The sequence below is a fragment of the Poromitra crassiceps genome (assembly GCF_964638095.1).
Source record: "Poromitra crassiceps genome assembly, chromosome: 2".
Taxonomy (NCBI): domain Eukaryota; kingdom Metazoa; phylum Chordata; class Actinopteri; order Beryciformes; family Melamphaidae; genus Poromitra; species Poromitra crassiceps.
Genome location: NC_139624.1, coordinates 46,353,924 through 46,368,092, shown reverse-complemented (window position 1 = coordinate 46,368,092; position 14,169 = coordinate 46,353,924). Strand labels below are relative to the sequence as shown.

The window sequence follows — 14,169 nt, the reverse complement described above, 5'->3', positions numbered from 1 at the left end:
ACCGACTAGCTCAGTGCACACACAGCCATACCGACTAGCTCAGTGCACACAGCCATACCGACTAGCTCAGTGCACACACAGCCATACTGACTAGCTCAGTGCACACAGCCATACCGACTAGCTCAGTGCACACAGCCATACCGACTAGCTCAGTGCACACAGCCATACTGACTAGCTCAGTGCACACACAGCCATACCGACTAGCTCAGTGCACACAGCCATACTGACTAGCTCAGTGCACACACAGCCATACCGACGACTAGCTCAGTGCACACAGCCATACCGACTAGCTCAGTGCACACACAGCCATACCGACTAGCTCAGTGCACACAGCCATACTGACTAGCTCAGTGCACACACAGCCATACCGACGACTAGCTCAGTGCACACAGCCATACCGACTAGCTCAGTGCGCTAGCTCAGTGCACACACAGCCATACCGACTAGCTCAGTGCACACACAGCCATACTGACTAGCTCAGTGCACACAGCCATACCGACTAGCTCAGTGCGCTAGCTCAGTGCACACACAGCCATACCGACTAGCTCAGTGCACACAGAGCCATACTGACTAGCTCAGTGCACACAGAGCCATACTGACTAGCTCAGTGCACACAACTATACAGACTAGGTGAATGTGAAGCACTTCTCCCAGAAATGAATTTTGAGATCTAATTAAACTGGTTTATGTATTTAAACCCACTGGCAATGAAACATTTTACTTGACCTGGTATGTCCGGCGTCCGCTATATCTGAAAATAGACGTTTTCAGATATGGCATCTCGACATGAGATGCAAAAAGTGTGGTTGAAGTAATTTTGTTAATTAAATAATTAAATTAATCAGGTATTATCATTTTAGCCACAATCCTGCAGCCCTAATTGATTGGAGCAGTAGGAAATGTATGAATATAGATTTTGGTGGGCTTAAATGGTAAAGTGTAACCTATAGTTTGATTTATTCCTTTTACTAAATCTAAATGGAAAAAAGTAACCCCAAAACACTCTAAATAGATTAATAAAATGCCAAGGTATGCTGTTGTGTTCAGCGGTGTTGTGAATCGTGATTATTATTCTATGTGATGATGCCATCTTGTGCTGCAGTGCTCCCTTGTATTGTTGTACATACTGTACTTACACTTATAAATCTTCTTCTTTTCTGTTTCCACTCACGGATATGCTTAATGTCCATAACGCACAAATCAATAGGCGGAGACTTCCCCTTCTGTTGGGGACACAACAGACTTCCAGTTCTGCAAAATTGATGATTAGAGAGACTGTTCTGCTTGGGTTTGATCCCCATTACAGCCGGTGTGTCGCATGCTGAAGACACCAAGTCACACTGGATGAGAGTGTCTAAAATGTGCAATGTGACAAATTGAAATCCTCCTTGGCTTAACCCTTGACTCAGCAGTTGCTCTTCTGCTGCACGGCCCTAAATCGATCAACCGTACAGATTGGCCCTGACCGATGCCCTTTCCAATTGTGCACACGGTAATCTGCAGTGGAAAATTGCTTGTGTATGACAACCTGTCTGTGTCGCCGGTATTCCTTTCCCATATTAAGGCTCATTGATATGGCAGTGTTTTGGTTGTGTTTTTGCGGTAAGGCCGTTGTCATGGAGTCCCGATCGCCTGGAATGGCTTCTGTCTTATATCTCATGTACCTGCTAAGCTTCTGGGATCCTCCATCTCTCTGTCGCTGACTCACTCTGCTCCCCGGACGCTCAGAACTGTGATTGAACTGAGCCGACAAAACCTGTTTCCCCCCCCAAGGCAGAGCATTCATTCTTTGTTTTTTCTCCCTTCTTTTGAATCCCTCCTCTCTCTCTCTCTCTCTCTCTCTCTCTCTCTCTCTGTAGAGGACTATAACGCTAGGGGCTGGCGACAGGCAGGTTATCCAGACTCCCATTGACGACGCCCTGCCCGTCAGCGGCAGCAGCGTGGCCCAGCTCTTCAGACAGCTTGGTACGCTCAATCACAGCATGGCTTCAGGGTTCCTACTCATGTCACATTCTGTCATTTATCCAGACGTTAATATAGTGACTCCATTGGAAGCTTTTGGTGTCTGTAGTAGCAAGGCAATATGATGATATGAATAAAATAATAATAATAATAAAAAGAAATAAAAAAAAATAATAATACATTTGTTTGTATAGCACTTTTCTAAAAACAATGTTTGTGATGTGCTTTACATACAGTAAGAAACAAAGAGAGACAGTGATGTAAAAATAATTAAAATAGAATTTAATAAAAAACAATAAATAAAAAATGAATGAAATAAAAGGTAATACAAGAGATATACAGAAACAACTAGAAAACAGAGATACTAGTAAAAATAGACAGAATTGTATATCTAAGGGGTTGTCCTACAACCCAGGTTTTATGAGTGAAGCGAGGCTCCCACCTATTGGCATCTCTGCGTGGTACACGCTATCGAATGCTCTTACCTTTTATTACTATAAAAGTGTCCTTTCCAACCATTCATTAGACCGTTGACAGGATGCAGACTGGACCCTTGGAAAATCCGGGGCGATCCTGGCGGTCTCATGGTCTCTGATCCAATAGCTGGGGTAGAGGTGGGCTTGAGCCCTCACGCCTGGAATTGGACCGGGAAAACCCCACAAACCCGGCATTCGGCCACAACCAGACAGACTGACAGCAAGGCACCTGAGGTGGGAGCCTCGCTTCACTCATAAAACCTGGGTTGTAGGACAACCCCTTAGTTTTATTTCGTTGAAGCTCGGCTCCCACCTATTGCCACCTTACAACCGACCTTGCTGCCAAGGAGCACCTCAGTGCCCGACCTTGCGACTCTTGATCGAAAAATGGGCCGTCACGGCATAGCGCATGGGAACCCGGTAAGGATTGGGCAGCAGTACACTCAAAAATATGTAAAACATAAGTAGCAGCAATACACTCTAAAATACATAGCAGCAATTACACTTAAAAAAAATAAAAATACATAGTAGCAATACACAAAAAAAGAGAAGAAAGCATATTACCTGTGGACACATGACTGGTTGGATTTCAGCCATTGTTTAAGTCTACCTTTAAAAGTAGCAAGGGTGGGGCTGTCCCTTATGGAGACGGGGAGACTATTCCACGTTTGGCTGCCTTTTATAGACAGGATGTTCTGACCAAACGTGGTCAGTCTACGTTGGACCTTGCAGTCACCTCTGGTGTCTGACCTGGTGCCAAGTCCAGTGATTCTGTTTTTATGGATGAATTCCTGTAAAGGAGGGGGAGCTAGTCCATGTAGGCATTTGTAGAAAAAACAAGCACTCACAAGTACGTTTATGGGGGGGGATGTTCATAGCCTGATTGGGCCCCTTCCACGACGCTAGACCAGCACTTAAAGCGTCGGATGGGGGCCTCAGAGGAGTAGGGTTTGGTCCAGGATAGCTGAATCCTCCGCTGCACGTCGGGGCAAAAGGACAGGCTGCCCCGTAGCGGCGTCTCAACGGCGCGGAACTGGGAGGCGGAGAACATGTCCTTCTCGACGGTAGGGGGCGTAGGCCAGTTCCAGTCGAGGGCGGAGACAGCCCTGGCCATGACCTCCCTGAACTCCTTCTGTTAGATCTCAGAGGAGATGTCGTCGGGAGGGGGGAGCCCCCTGGGGTGAGCCCTTTCTGGGTTACCCGGGCCGGCCAGCAGGGAGGCCTCATCGTCCCGTTTTGGATGGATCTCGTGCCGGGTATACTGCTCGCACTGCCCTGATCCCGACGGGAAGTCACGCTGGGAACCTACCTGGTAGCTGTGCTGTGAACCTGACCGGGAACCGTGTTGGGAAATCCGCGTGTCATGCCGCAGGCGCTTCGGCGAGGAGCACTGTTGGGAACCTACCTTTTTTCTTTGGTAGCTGTGCTGCAAACCCGACCGGGAACCCTCCTTGTGGCCGTGCTGCAAACCCAAACGAGAAGCACGTGGGGAGCTCTCCTGGGAGCTTTGCTGGGAGCCCTCCCGAGAGCTGGCCAAGTCAACGTGCTGCTGTCCGAGAGGCAGCGCGGTGCCGGAGGTAGCAGGCCCAGAGGTAGTCTGACTCAGTCTGCCCTGTATGTTTGAGTGCTGCGGGGCATCTCAGTACAGGCGAGGCAAAACTCCGGATCTCCGAGGCAGCTATCGGCGTGGGCCTGGCCCAGGCATTCAACACACAGTGTGTGCGAGTCCTTGGCTGACAGCCACGCGCCACACTTGGGGGCCGCACAGCGCTTGGCCTTGTTAACACTACTGGAGAACACGCGCTTCTACCTAGTGAGTAGTGACAGGCGAGCGTAACAATTCCAATTTTATCCTCTTCTTTTCCAACTTGTGGGTAACACTGAAGCAAGCGAGTTATAACAATCCACTGAACGTGGAAGACCGAGCGCGCGTAGGCGGCAGGCTATTTAATTAGCGGGTCTTAACTCTAGCAAGCTAGTCGGCGATGGTGCCGACTAATACCTGTAACCAACACAAGAACAAGACTAACCTACGAAACAGGTGACGCTAGCAGCGGAGAGTCAAATCTCTACGTGAGGTTGGCTTAGACAGAGCAATTCAATTAGCAAGCATACAACGACACTCGGACCGGCTTGTTCAAGCCGCCGACACGTGAAAAAAAGCACTTAGCTTTGTCGCCTCCAACTTTCACCGCCCAGGTGAAGGTAACCTCCAGACCGGAGAATCAACGACCGAGGTTCCCGTCCGCTACGCCGAGATACGGGGAGCAGTTGAAGTGAAAGTGGTCGGGCAAGGCAGCTAACGCTAATCTGGAGCAATAATATCACACGTCTGTCCGTGGCCGAATGCAGGTAAGAGTGGGGTTTTCCCGGTCCAATTCCAGGTGTGAGGGCTTGAGCCCGCCTCTACCCCAGCTATTGGATCGGAGACCATGAGACCGTCAGGATCGCCCCAGATTTTCCAAGGGTCCAGTCTGCATCCTGTCAACAGTCTAATGAATGGTTGGAAAGGACACTTTTATAGTAATAAAAGGTAAGAGCATTCGATAGCGTGTACCACGCAGAGATGGCAATAGGTGGGAGCCGAGCTTCAACGAAATAAAAACAGGTGTGTGCCTACCCCATGAAGGCAAAAGGCTGTATGTAAGTAGTTTTATTAGATTAGATGAGCATCGAGGTAGTGCAGCGGTACATTCCATGCCTACCAATACGAGAGTTGCATGTTCGAGACACTGTTTCCTCCAGCTTGGTCAGGCCTTCATATAGGCACAATTGGCCATGTCTGCGGGTGGGAAGCCGAATTAAGGCTATGTGTCCTGGTAGCTGCACTAGTGCCTGTTCAGGGGGAGGGTAACTGTGTGGAATAGCGTGATCCTCCCACACGCTACTTCCTTCAAGTGAAACACCTCGCTGTCAGGTGAAAAGAAGCAGCTGGCGACTGCACGTGTATCGGAGGAAGCATGTGCTCGTCTACAACTCTCCCCAGATCGTAAGAGAGGGTGGAGCAACGACCGGGATGCCCTAACCGGGAAGTGGCCAAGTGCAATTGTGGAGAAGACGGGGGAAATCCAGAAAATAAAAGTGATGAAAAATAAAATATTTGTTTTATTAGATGCCTAAACTGGACTCTTCCATCCTTAGAATAAGAATTGTGAACTTGTTCCAAGTCTGTTGGTGATGTCCTGTCCACTCTGTTCTCCTTCAGGAATAGTGAATGTGCTGTACCTGTTCTGTTCTCCCTCAGGAATAGTCAATGTGCTGTACCTATTCTGCGCCGCTCTGACGGAACATAAGATCCTGTTCCTGTCCAGCAGCTACCAGCGCCTAACGGATGCCTGCCGGGGGCTGCTAGCCATCATGTTCCCCCTCAAATACAGGTGTGTGTTCCCACTCTTTGGTCTCTTTGCACGGTGTCTCTAGGTCTTTCTCCATGTGTGTAGTTGTGTCCTCCACAGCGTTTCCATTTGGTCCTGGTCAACGTATCCTGGAATATTTCAACGTGTCCTGGAATATTTCAATGTGTCCTAGAATATTTCAGTGTGTCGGTCATCAGCGTGCGTCATCACGGTCACAGCAGCCATAGCGCTGCAGCTGTCAACTTGTCATCTAACTTAGTGACAGTCCAGCTTACAGCAGCGCTAATTGGAAGATAACATTCTCTGCCTCCTCCTCTGACTTTTAGAAATGGTAAGACAATCAAGATAACGCTACGGTGGCTAGCTTCCTTGCCCTACTACTGTACCTGGGCTGTGACTGACATCTGCAACGCTATGCAATAGCAATTTAGCAAGGCGACCGTAATTACGCTGATAGGACACATGGAAATTTTATTTGAGACTATTTTAATAAATTCAAATTGTGCTTAGAGGAGATTATTTTCACAGGACTTTGTGACTGGAGGGATTTAAATCTTTTGGGCTTTAACTGATCTTACCGTTAAAAGATCGACAATTACTGTGTAACGGAAAACCTGGTCCTCCCTTGATTCGTTTGACTTGATACTGTATCTAACGGGCCAGAATACAATTCCATAACACGAGAAATTCAAGGATGGACAAGGAAGTTTACTTTCCAATCGAGGATGCATCGGATGACAACTTTACTCACAAGAACAAGCCCCTATCCCCAAGATTCTCTGCAAGAATGCTGCATCACGTCCATAGTACAGAGCAGGTTGGAACATCCCCAAAAATATGACAAACCTGTATCATAATTTACCGCGTGACTTAATGCATCTCAAACATTGGTAGTTCTTGACAACTTTGACAACTTGTGAAGACCATTCTTCAGGTATGAGATGCATATCTAGAAGCTGAAAATAAATTCCTATTAACAGGCAACAGTTAAGGCAGATGTTCTGTCTGGTGATGCTGACATCTCCTCTTGTCTGTGTTTCCTCTCAGCTTCACCTATGTTCCTATCTTGCCGGGGAAACTCCTGGAGGTCCTCAGCACTCCCACGCCCTTCATCATCGGTGTCAATTCGTTCTTTCGCTCTGAGACACAGGAACTGGTGAGTTCTCATCACTACAACACGACAGACCAATGAAACATGATAGACTAAGATGAGTTGTATTGACTGTGTGGAGAGATTGGGTCGTTGCAGTAACAAAGAATAGTGTAGAGCAGGGGTTTTCAAAGTGTGTGAGAGTAGGCCTCCCCTTGGAGAACATATATAGACAGATGCAATTATTACCATTATTGCTATTATTGTTGTATGCTCCACTCGGGCATACCGACTTCCAAACAAAAATGTTGTAAAGTAAACATCTTTATCCTATATTCTTTAAGATTTTAAAACATCCTTATCCTTTGTTTTTCAAATATCTTCTTTAAACATTTGAAACTTCTTTATCCACTCTGAAGGACTTTTAATCGTTTTTCTAACACATCTTTATTATAACTAGCGGGATACCCGTCCCGTGCAGAGTATCGAGTGTAAATGTTGTGTTGTCTGCATGTTCACCCCCTATGGACTGTGTGCTGCTACAGCTAGGCGGGCCAGTGTGGACAGACGGTTCCCCTCTTGCTCGGATCACACCCATTTCCAAACTCTGCCTTCATTTTGATTAGAGCCCGACCGATACTGGATTTTTGAGGCCGATACCGATATTAGGGAGTAAAAAAATTCCGATATCGATATATCGGCCGACATTCTTATATTATATATACACATGATATTTCATAATTATTTTGCAATGATCCCTCAAATATCAAACACTTGACAAAGATATGACTTGACATGACTTGAGATATGTACTGTAATGTGGGCAGGATATTTTACAGCTTACCAATAAACTTTATTGTCCAAATTGACATCAATGCAATGAAACAGTAAACTTCATTGTGAATTTAATAATTATAAATAACTAGAAATACAAAAGCACAAATAGAACAAATATATATAACTTGATTTAGGAAAAAGCATCAAATATACACAACATGCTGTCTATAACATAAAAAATAAAGAAATCATCAATATCAGCCAACATTTAGGCCGATACCGATATATCGGTTATCGGCCAATATCGGCCGATAATATCGATGTCAACTACATATGACTGCAGCTTGTGTGGTTTTGACACTATTGTGCTTGCAAGATCTGTGCACAGATAGATAGACAGACAGACAGACAGACAGACAGACAGACAGACAGACAGACACCTGGCAATTGTGGCAAAGTACTCAAAACGGCTTCTGTGGTAGTTCCTGTTTACAATAGGTGTCTCCAGGACCGCATTTTGCCATGATGACACACACACACACACACACAGACTCACAAGGTGAAAACAATACCATCCCCGCTGTCACAGCTGGTAAAAACGGGGCAAAAATGCAGTCCAAAGCTAATTGTCCTCTGGCTTGCTCCCTCACACACTCTGACATGGACCTGACTTCCTCTGGTTTGCTCCCTCACACACTCTGACATGGACCTGCCTTTTGATTAAGAAGATGCAAACTCTCAGTGACCCGTTAATCAGCGCTTCATCTCTCCTAATAACCCGGCGCTGCTGTCATCTGGCCATCTACTACCCGCTCGCTTCTTTATTGTATCACAAAGCTCTTTGTAAACCTTGCCAAGGTAAATTACACCAATACACATGACAAATAATTACCGTCTTGATCCCATGTCCCAGGAAAATCATTTCCTACAAGCTTATTAAAGTCTGATGAGAGTGTAATGAACGGTGCCACCCCATTGGACAAATATGTCTTCACAACGAGACGCTGTGTTCTGTACAGTCGCACGGCCATTATCAATTTATGAAGGCCCGTGGGGGTCGGGGGTTAGCGCCTGGGCGGCCATTACTGCTGTCTGCAGTGAAACGTGACTGTGTTTTGTTGTTGGGTAGCTGCTGTCTTGTAATGAGCAGCTGCTGACAGAGACACATCTCTCTGCCTCTCGGTTTGTCTTTCAGTCGCTGTAATCAGCTTTGTGATCTGGCCCTCTAGTCCACACATTGTTATGCTGTTATCAACAGCCACAGGCATCAGAAGGTAGCCTGCTAAAAACCATTCTGATCATGTGACCTCCCATTCTGTTTCGCTGAACGGACCAGTCTGGACATTGATTTCCTGAAATGACAACGTAACCGGGCCAATCAGGGACTGTGTCGTTGATGGCGTGACCGGGCCAATCAGGGCTGGCAAGTCAGTAATGGCGTTTCCCGAAGCAACGAGCGGTAACATTAATGTTAGGAGAATAAATAACTGCAGTTATTGCAGAAATAGCGGAGTTTCTCTGCAGGAAAAGATGCTATTGCCGTTCTTCTGACTGGATTTGGATTTGACTGGATCCAACGCTGATTGGCTGAAGGAGTTGTCTGTTAAGGCAAGTACTCCCGTCCATTGAAATCGATGTGGATGGCTAGAAGTCCAGACTGATATGTGGAGCGAAACAGAATGTGAGGTCACGTGATCAGGATGCTTTCTACCAGGATAATCAGGAGGGGGAAGCCGCACACTTGTAACTCTGATGCAATAGTTTGAATTTATATTATGAATCAGCATTTCTCAGTCACATACTGTATAATCTACAAAACAGATGGTCCAAATCAATCACATCAGCATGAGCCTAGAAATAGTGTCAAGAAAGCGTTTTCTGGACACCATGGAGAAACAGGACTTAAACCTGTACAGAAAGCCCAGAGTGAATTTTAATTTCTTCACGAGGTGGTCAATGGAAATGAAACTTTAGGCTTTTGTCCAACCAAATACCCAGGTATTTGTAAGTGTCAACAGATTGAATAGCGACACCGTCAATGGTATTGATGGAGAGGGTTGGAACCTTTGTTCGCGCAGAGGAAAAAATCATATATGTCTAGTATTCAATGAAACCACAAGATATTGTAGACATATGGATGTGAAGGAATGTTTTTTTCTTGGCGATGAATGTCGTTTCTAGACACTATTTCTAAGCTCATGCGAATGTGATTGATTTGGAACACACCGTTTCGTAGATTATTTATACTACCAGTCAATAGTTTTGGCTTGCGCCTTCTTCAGGGTGTAATGACGAACAAGCAAACAGAGTGATTATGTAGCATTCACCACAGGTGTGACAGGTGAGAGCACATGTAACATTTTTGGGGGCCTCTAGGGGCATCTCCACATTTGGTTGCAGGAAATCCACACCAACATTAAAATCTACCAAGTCAAGCAAATGACACCATCACTACAAATGCAATAAAATTATAAAAATACAGTACAACGAATGAGGAAACCACAAAACCAATGAGGTGTTTTAGAGGAAAACCAACTGGGAATCAAGGAAAGAGAACCAATGGCTACATGTTGGGACTAAGGGCATGGCTATAAGTATGATGAGAGCTCAAAGTTCCCATTGAGACCAGGATAACTGGTGCCCTTGAGGGCATAAATCCAATATGCCTCTCTTTGTTTGAGGCGTTTGAGTTTGTCCCCACCCCTGGCATCGGAACTGATGGCTTCAATACCAGACACTCTTAGAGTTGTATCACTACCATGTTTGGCATCTACTGTATGTAGTGTTTGGCCATTTTGATTTGTTTAACATGTTTTTGGTCAATGCATAATTGCATTTAAGTTTTTTAATAGTTTTGATGTCTTTACTATTAATGTAAAATGTGAAAAATAGTAAAAAGACAAGAAGTGTGTGTCCAAACTTTTATGTGCCGAAAATTCGATTAATAATAAAACTATTGAATCAGAGTCACTGTACTTCTCATGTCTACCATGTAGGCTAGCACCTCATGATGATTGTGTGTGTGTGTGTGTGTGTTTTCCCCTCAGCTGGATGTGATCATTGCGGACCTGGACGGCGGCACAGTGACCATCCCAGAGTGTGTCCACATCTCCCTGCTGCCTGAGCCGCTCCTGCAGCAGACCCAGACTGCACTCTCCATGGTAAAACACTGCACCGACTAGGGCTGTGAAAATTGGCCCAAAATTATATTTGAATATATATAATATACACTGTATATGGCAATGTGGGCTCTGTCTGTTTCAAGAATTTTGGCCGGCAACAGCTATGTCGTTTTACGTGCGATCGGGCTGAAACTTTCAGGGGGTGTAAAGAGCACCCGTGCACCCGTGGGTGACCTGATGGAGCTGGATTTTTTAATTAGTCATTGCCCTAATTACCTAATGATATCAGTGATGTCATACCATCACTGATTATGTCATCAGTGATGTCATACATAGGCATTGTGACATCATTGTGACATCATTGATGATGTCTATACTAGTATGTTTTTCCCCCCTGCGTGCGCGTGTGCGTTTCCATACAATGGCAAACCAATACAACTGGAGAGATTTTGTAACTACGGTACTTGGTATATTTATTTCAACATGAACGTTGAATTTTTTTTTTCCCTTAACACGTTCACTGCCGTTGACGAGATATCTCGTCTTAAAAAATCCAACGGTTGACTGCCGTTGACGAGATATCTCGTCTTAAAAAAAAAAAAAAAAATTTTGACGGTGGGACGTGGATCTAACCCTTTTACATCTCCTATATAAATATTGGAGCCACCGACCCATTCCACCGACCCACTAAGTGGCGACAGTGCTCTCCAGACTATTGAAATCCGAGCCAAAACTGCAGGGAAAAGCTTGAGGAAGCCATTCTCATACTGTAGGCGAAAACGCTTTCGCGCTGGAGCACAACTGGTGGCGCACAACGGTGGGGGGTTCCAAAAATAGACTGGGTGGAACACACTTTGAAACACGCAGCATAAAGCCCAGAATCGCAAAAGATTCATCAAAGCTCTCAACCGAAACCCCAAGAAACGAGCGAGCCCCATCCAGACTCGCCCAGTGGCCGCCAGCAGACAGGAGCAGCAGCAGCAGCAGCAGAAACGAGCTTGTGACACGCCCGCTGCAGCCAAGAAGAACACACACGGAGGGAGGAGTTTGAAGGAGAGGGGGGTTTCCTGCTGTTATGGAGGAAATTACTGTTCAAAACTATTGTTTAGATGTCTGACGTCTTACTGATGCCAAAAATGAATGGTTAAAGTGACTGTTCTATCGAATTTCACAAAAAGCCGTTTATCTCAGCTTAAATTTTCAGACGCTGAAACCATGCTGTATTCAACTGCTAATGCTTACATAACTACTAACTCTACAAACTAACTCTTTTAGACAGAGAAAGCACACATTCTATTAGTTCTTTTGAGATATTTTGTGTTCACAAAATCCTAACAGAAAAGAATCCTCGGCTCTTGAAAGATGAGCCAGAATCCTCAAAAAAAAACCTTGGCAGAAGCTAACTACAGTATTGAAAAAACGGCTGGCAGTGAATGTGTTAACATACATTTATTCCCCCTCCCATATTTATTCAGTCAGTACTAGTACAGTAGTTGATTACACTTTTGTAATGTTTTTAAATAACCTGATGTTTTTTATGTTGCCCTCTTGGTCAGGTTTTTTACCTGGTTAAATGTAAAATAATAATAATAATAACTTTTGAGTATTATTTTTTATACTTGAATATTCTTTTCATTTTTATATTCAAATATCATCATCATCAGTCATCATCATCATCATCATCATCATCATCAGTATTTAAATATAAATAGGAGCTAGGGCTCTGTTTGTTTCTCTGTCTCTCTGTCTGTTCCCTGTCCCACTGTGATGTCATAAATTCCACTGTGACATCATCAGTGCTGTCATAAATCCCACTGTGACGTCTTCAGTGATGTCCTAAATCCCAGTGATGTGTGACATCATCAGTGATGTCATACTGTAAATCCCACTGATATCATCAGTGATCAGTGATGTCACAAAAAAGAAGTGGGAGTCTGGCTTCAGACCCCCGTCTTCAGCCATGGACAGCTTGCCAGCTCCAGGACACGTGATCCAGCATTCCTGAAGTATGCCATTAAGGAGCAGTCGTGTATGCGAGCTGCAGGGCCGGCGAGGCTGAGTAGCGGGCGAGCCTAGGAATCGAGCGTGCGAGATGCCTATTCATCAGTATATCATCATCATCAGTATATAAATGGGAGCTGGGGCTCTGTCTGTTTCTGTCTCTCTGTCCCACTGTGATATCATCAGTAATGTCATCAATCCCAGTGATGTCATGAATCCTACTGTGACATCATCAGTGATGTCATAAATGCCACTATGACATCATCAGTGATGTCATAAATCCCACTGATGACATAATCAGTGATGCTGGTCTCATTGGCCACACAGCAGCCGAGTTGCCGGCAAGGCCGCGCAGCGGCCGAGCTGCCAATGCGAGCTGCAGGGCCAGCTTGGCGAGCTGCAGGGGCAGCTCAGCGAGCTGCAGGACGTAGGAATCGAGTATATTCAAACATAGAATATTGTTTGACAGCCCTAGCACCGACACACCCACACTCCAATACATGACTCCAATGCTAGGAAATCCCACATCCAATGGGGTGGTTTCAGCCAAGCAGGCAGTTCCCAGCCATGTTGTTTTGGCTGCCATGCCAGGAAGCTCACCAGGGATCCTTTTGCTTTTCTCCCATTTCTTTTGTCTTGGCATGTGCTGTATGTACACTACTTTGGAGAAACAGTCACTGCATACACAATAACCTTTTGTATAGGAGTCATTGTTCTCCGTGTGGGTTTGGTCGTTTCAGTTTAGGTTCGGTTTAGTGTCAGTTGTAGTTTTAGTGTTTTCAGTAGCAGTGATATTCTTTTAACTCATTGGCTGCCATTGACGTCTAAAGACGTCAATTCAAATAGTAACGTAGGCTGCCATTGACGTCTAAAGACGTCAATTGCGTTTTTTGACGGTGGGATGTGGATCAAAGCCTGATGCATCTCCTGTAAAAATATGGGGGATTTTGAAGGTCTATAAGCTATTTTACGGACCCATTAGGTGGCGACAGTGCTCTCCGGATTAGAGAAAGATGAGAAAAAAGAGTAGAAGAAGCCGTGGGGAAACGGAAACCGATGCATGCTGTAACGTTAGCTGTGAACAGCAGCCAATCTGCTCCCACAATTGAGCCTTTCTGTCTCTGTTGCGATAGTTTCTCCATATGATTAGTTGCCAGAAAAGGAGCACCCGACACCAGCGTCTTTCTGAAAAGTTAAATTATTCTCAGCTGGGAGCGCTGGGAGCCGGCGCACAAAAACGGCGGAGCGCTCTGAAAATAGACGCTGGGTGCAGCGCACTTTGAAACGTGCAGCAGAGAGCCACCAGAGACACTCCCACGGAGGAGGAGTTTGCAGTTGAGGGGGGTGGGGCACGCAGGGCACCATACAACACCGACCCAGACAGC

At 45.5% G+C, this 14,169-nt stretch overlaps 1 protein-coding gene across 4 annotated transcripts in view; it reads left to right on the top strand.

Moving 5' to 3' along the window:
* sbf1 (SET binding factor 1) overlaps positions 1 to 14,169 on the top strand; it is a 240,088-nt gene that overhangs the window by 94,097 nt on the left and 131,822 nt on the right. For all 4 annotated transcript variants that reach the window (XR_014553738.1, XM_083660189.1, XM_083660188.1 and 1 more), the window contains exons 6-9: positions 1,860 to 1,965; positions 5,683 to 5,815; positions 6,842 to 6,950; positions 10,709 to 10,822. Coding sequence is in view for 3 of the 4 variants with exons in the window: in XM_083660189.1 (XP_083516315.1) it covers positions 1,860 to 1,965; positions 5,683 to 5,815; positions 6,842 to 6,950; positions 10,709 to 10,822 (462 nt within the window). In the remaining variant the exon portion in view is untranslated. The remainder of the gene's footprint in view (positions 1 to 1,859; positions 1,966 to 5,682; positions 5,816 to 6,841; positions 6,951 to 10,708; positions 10,823 to 14,169) is intronic.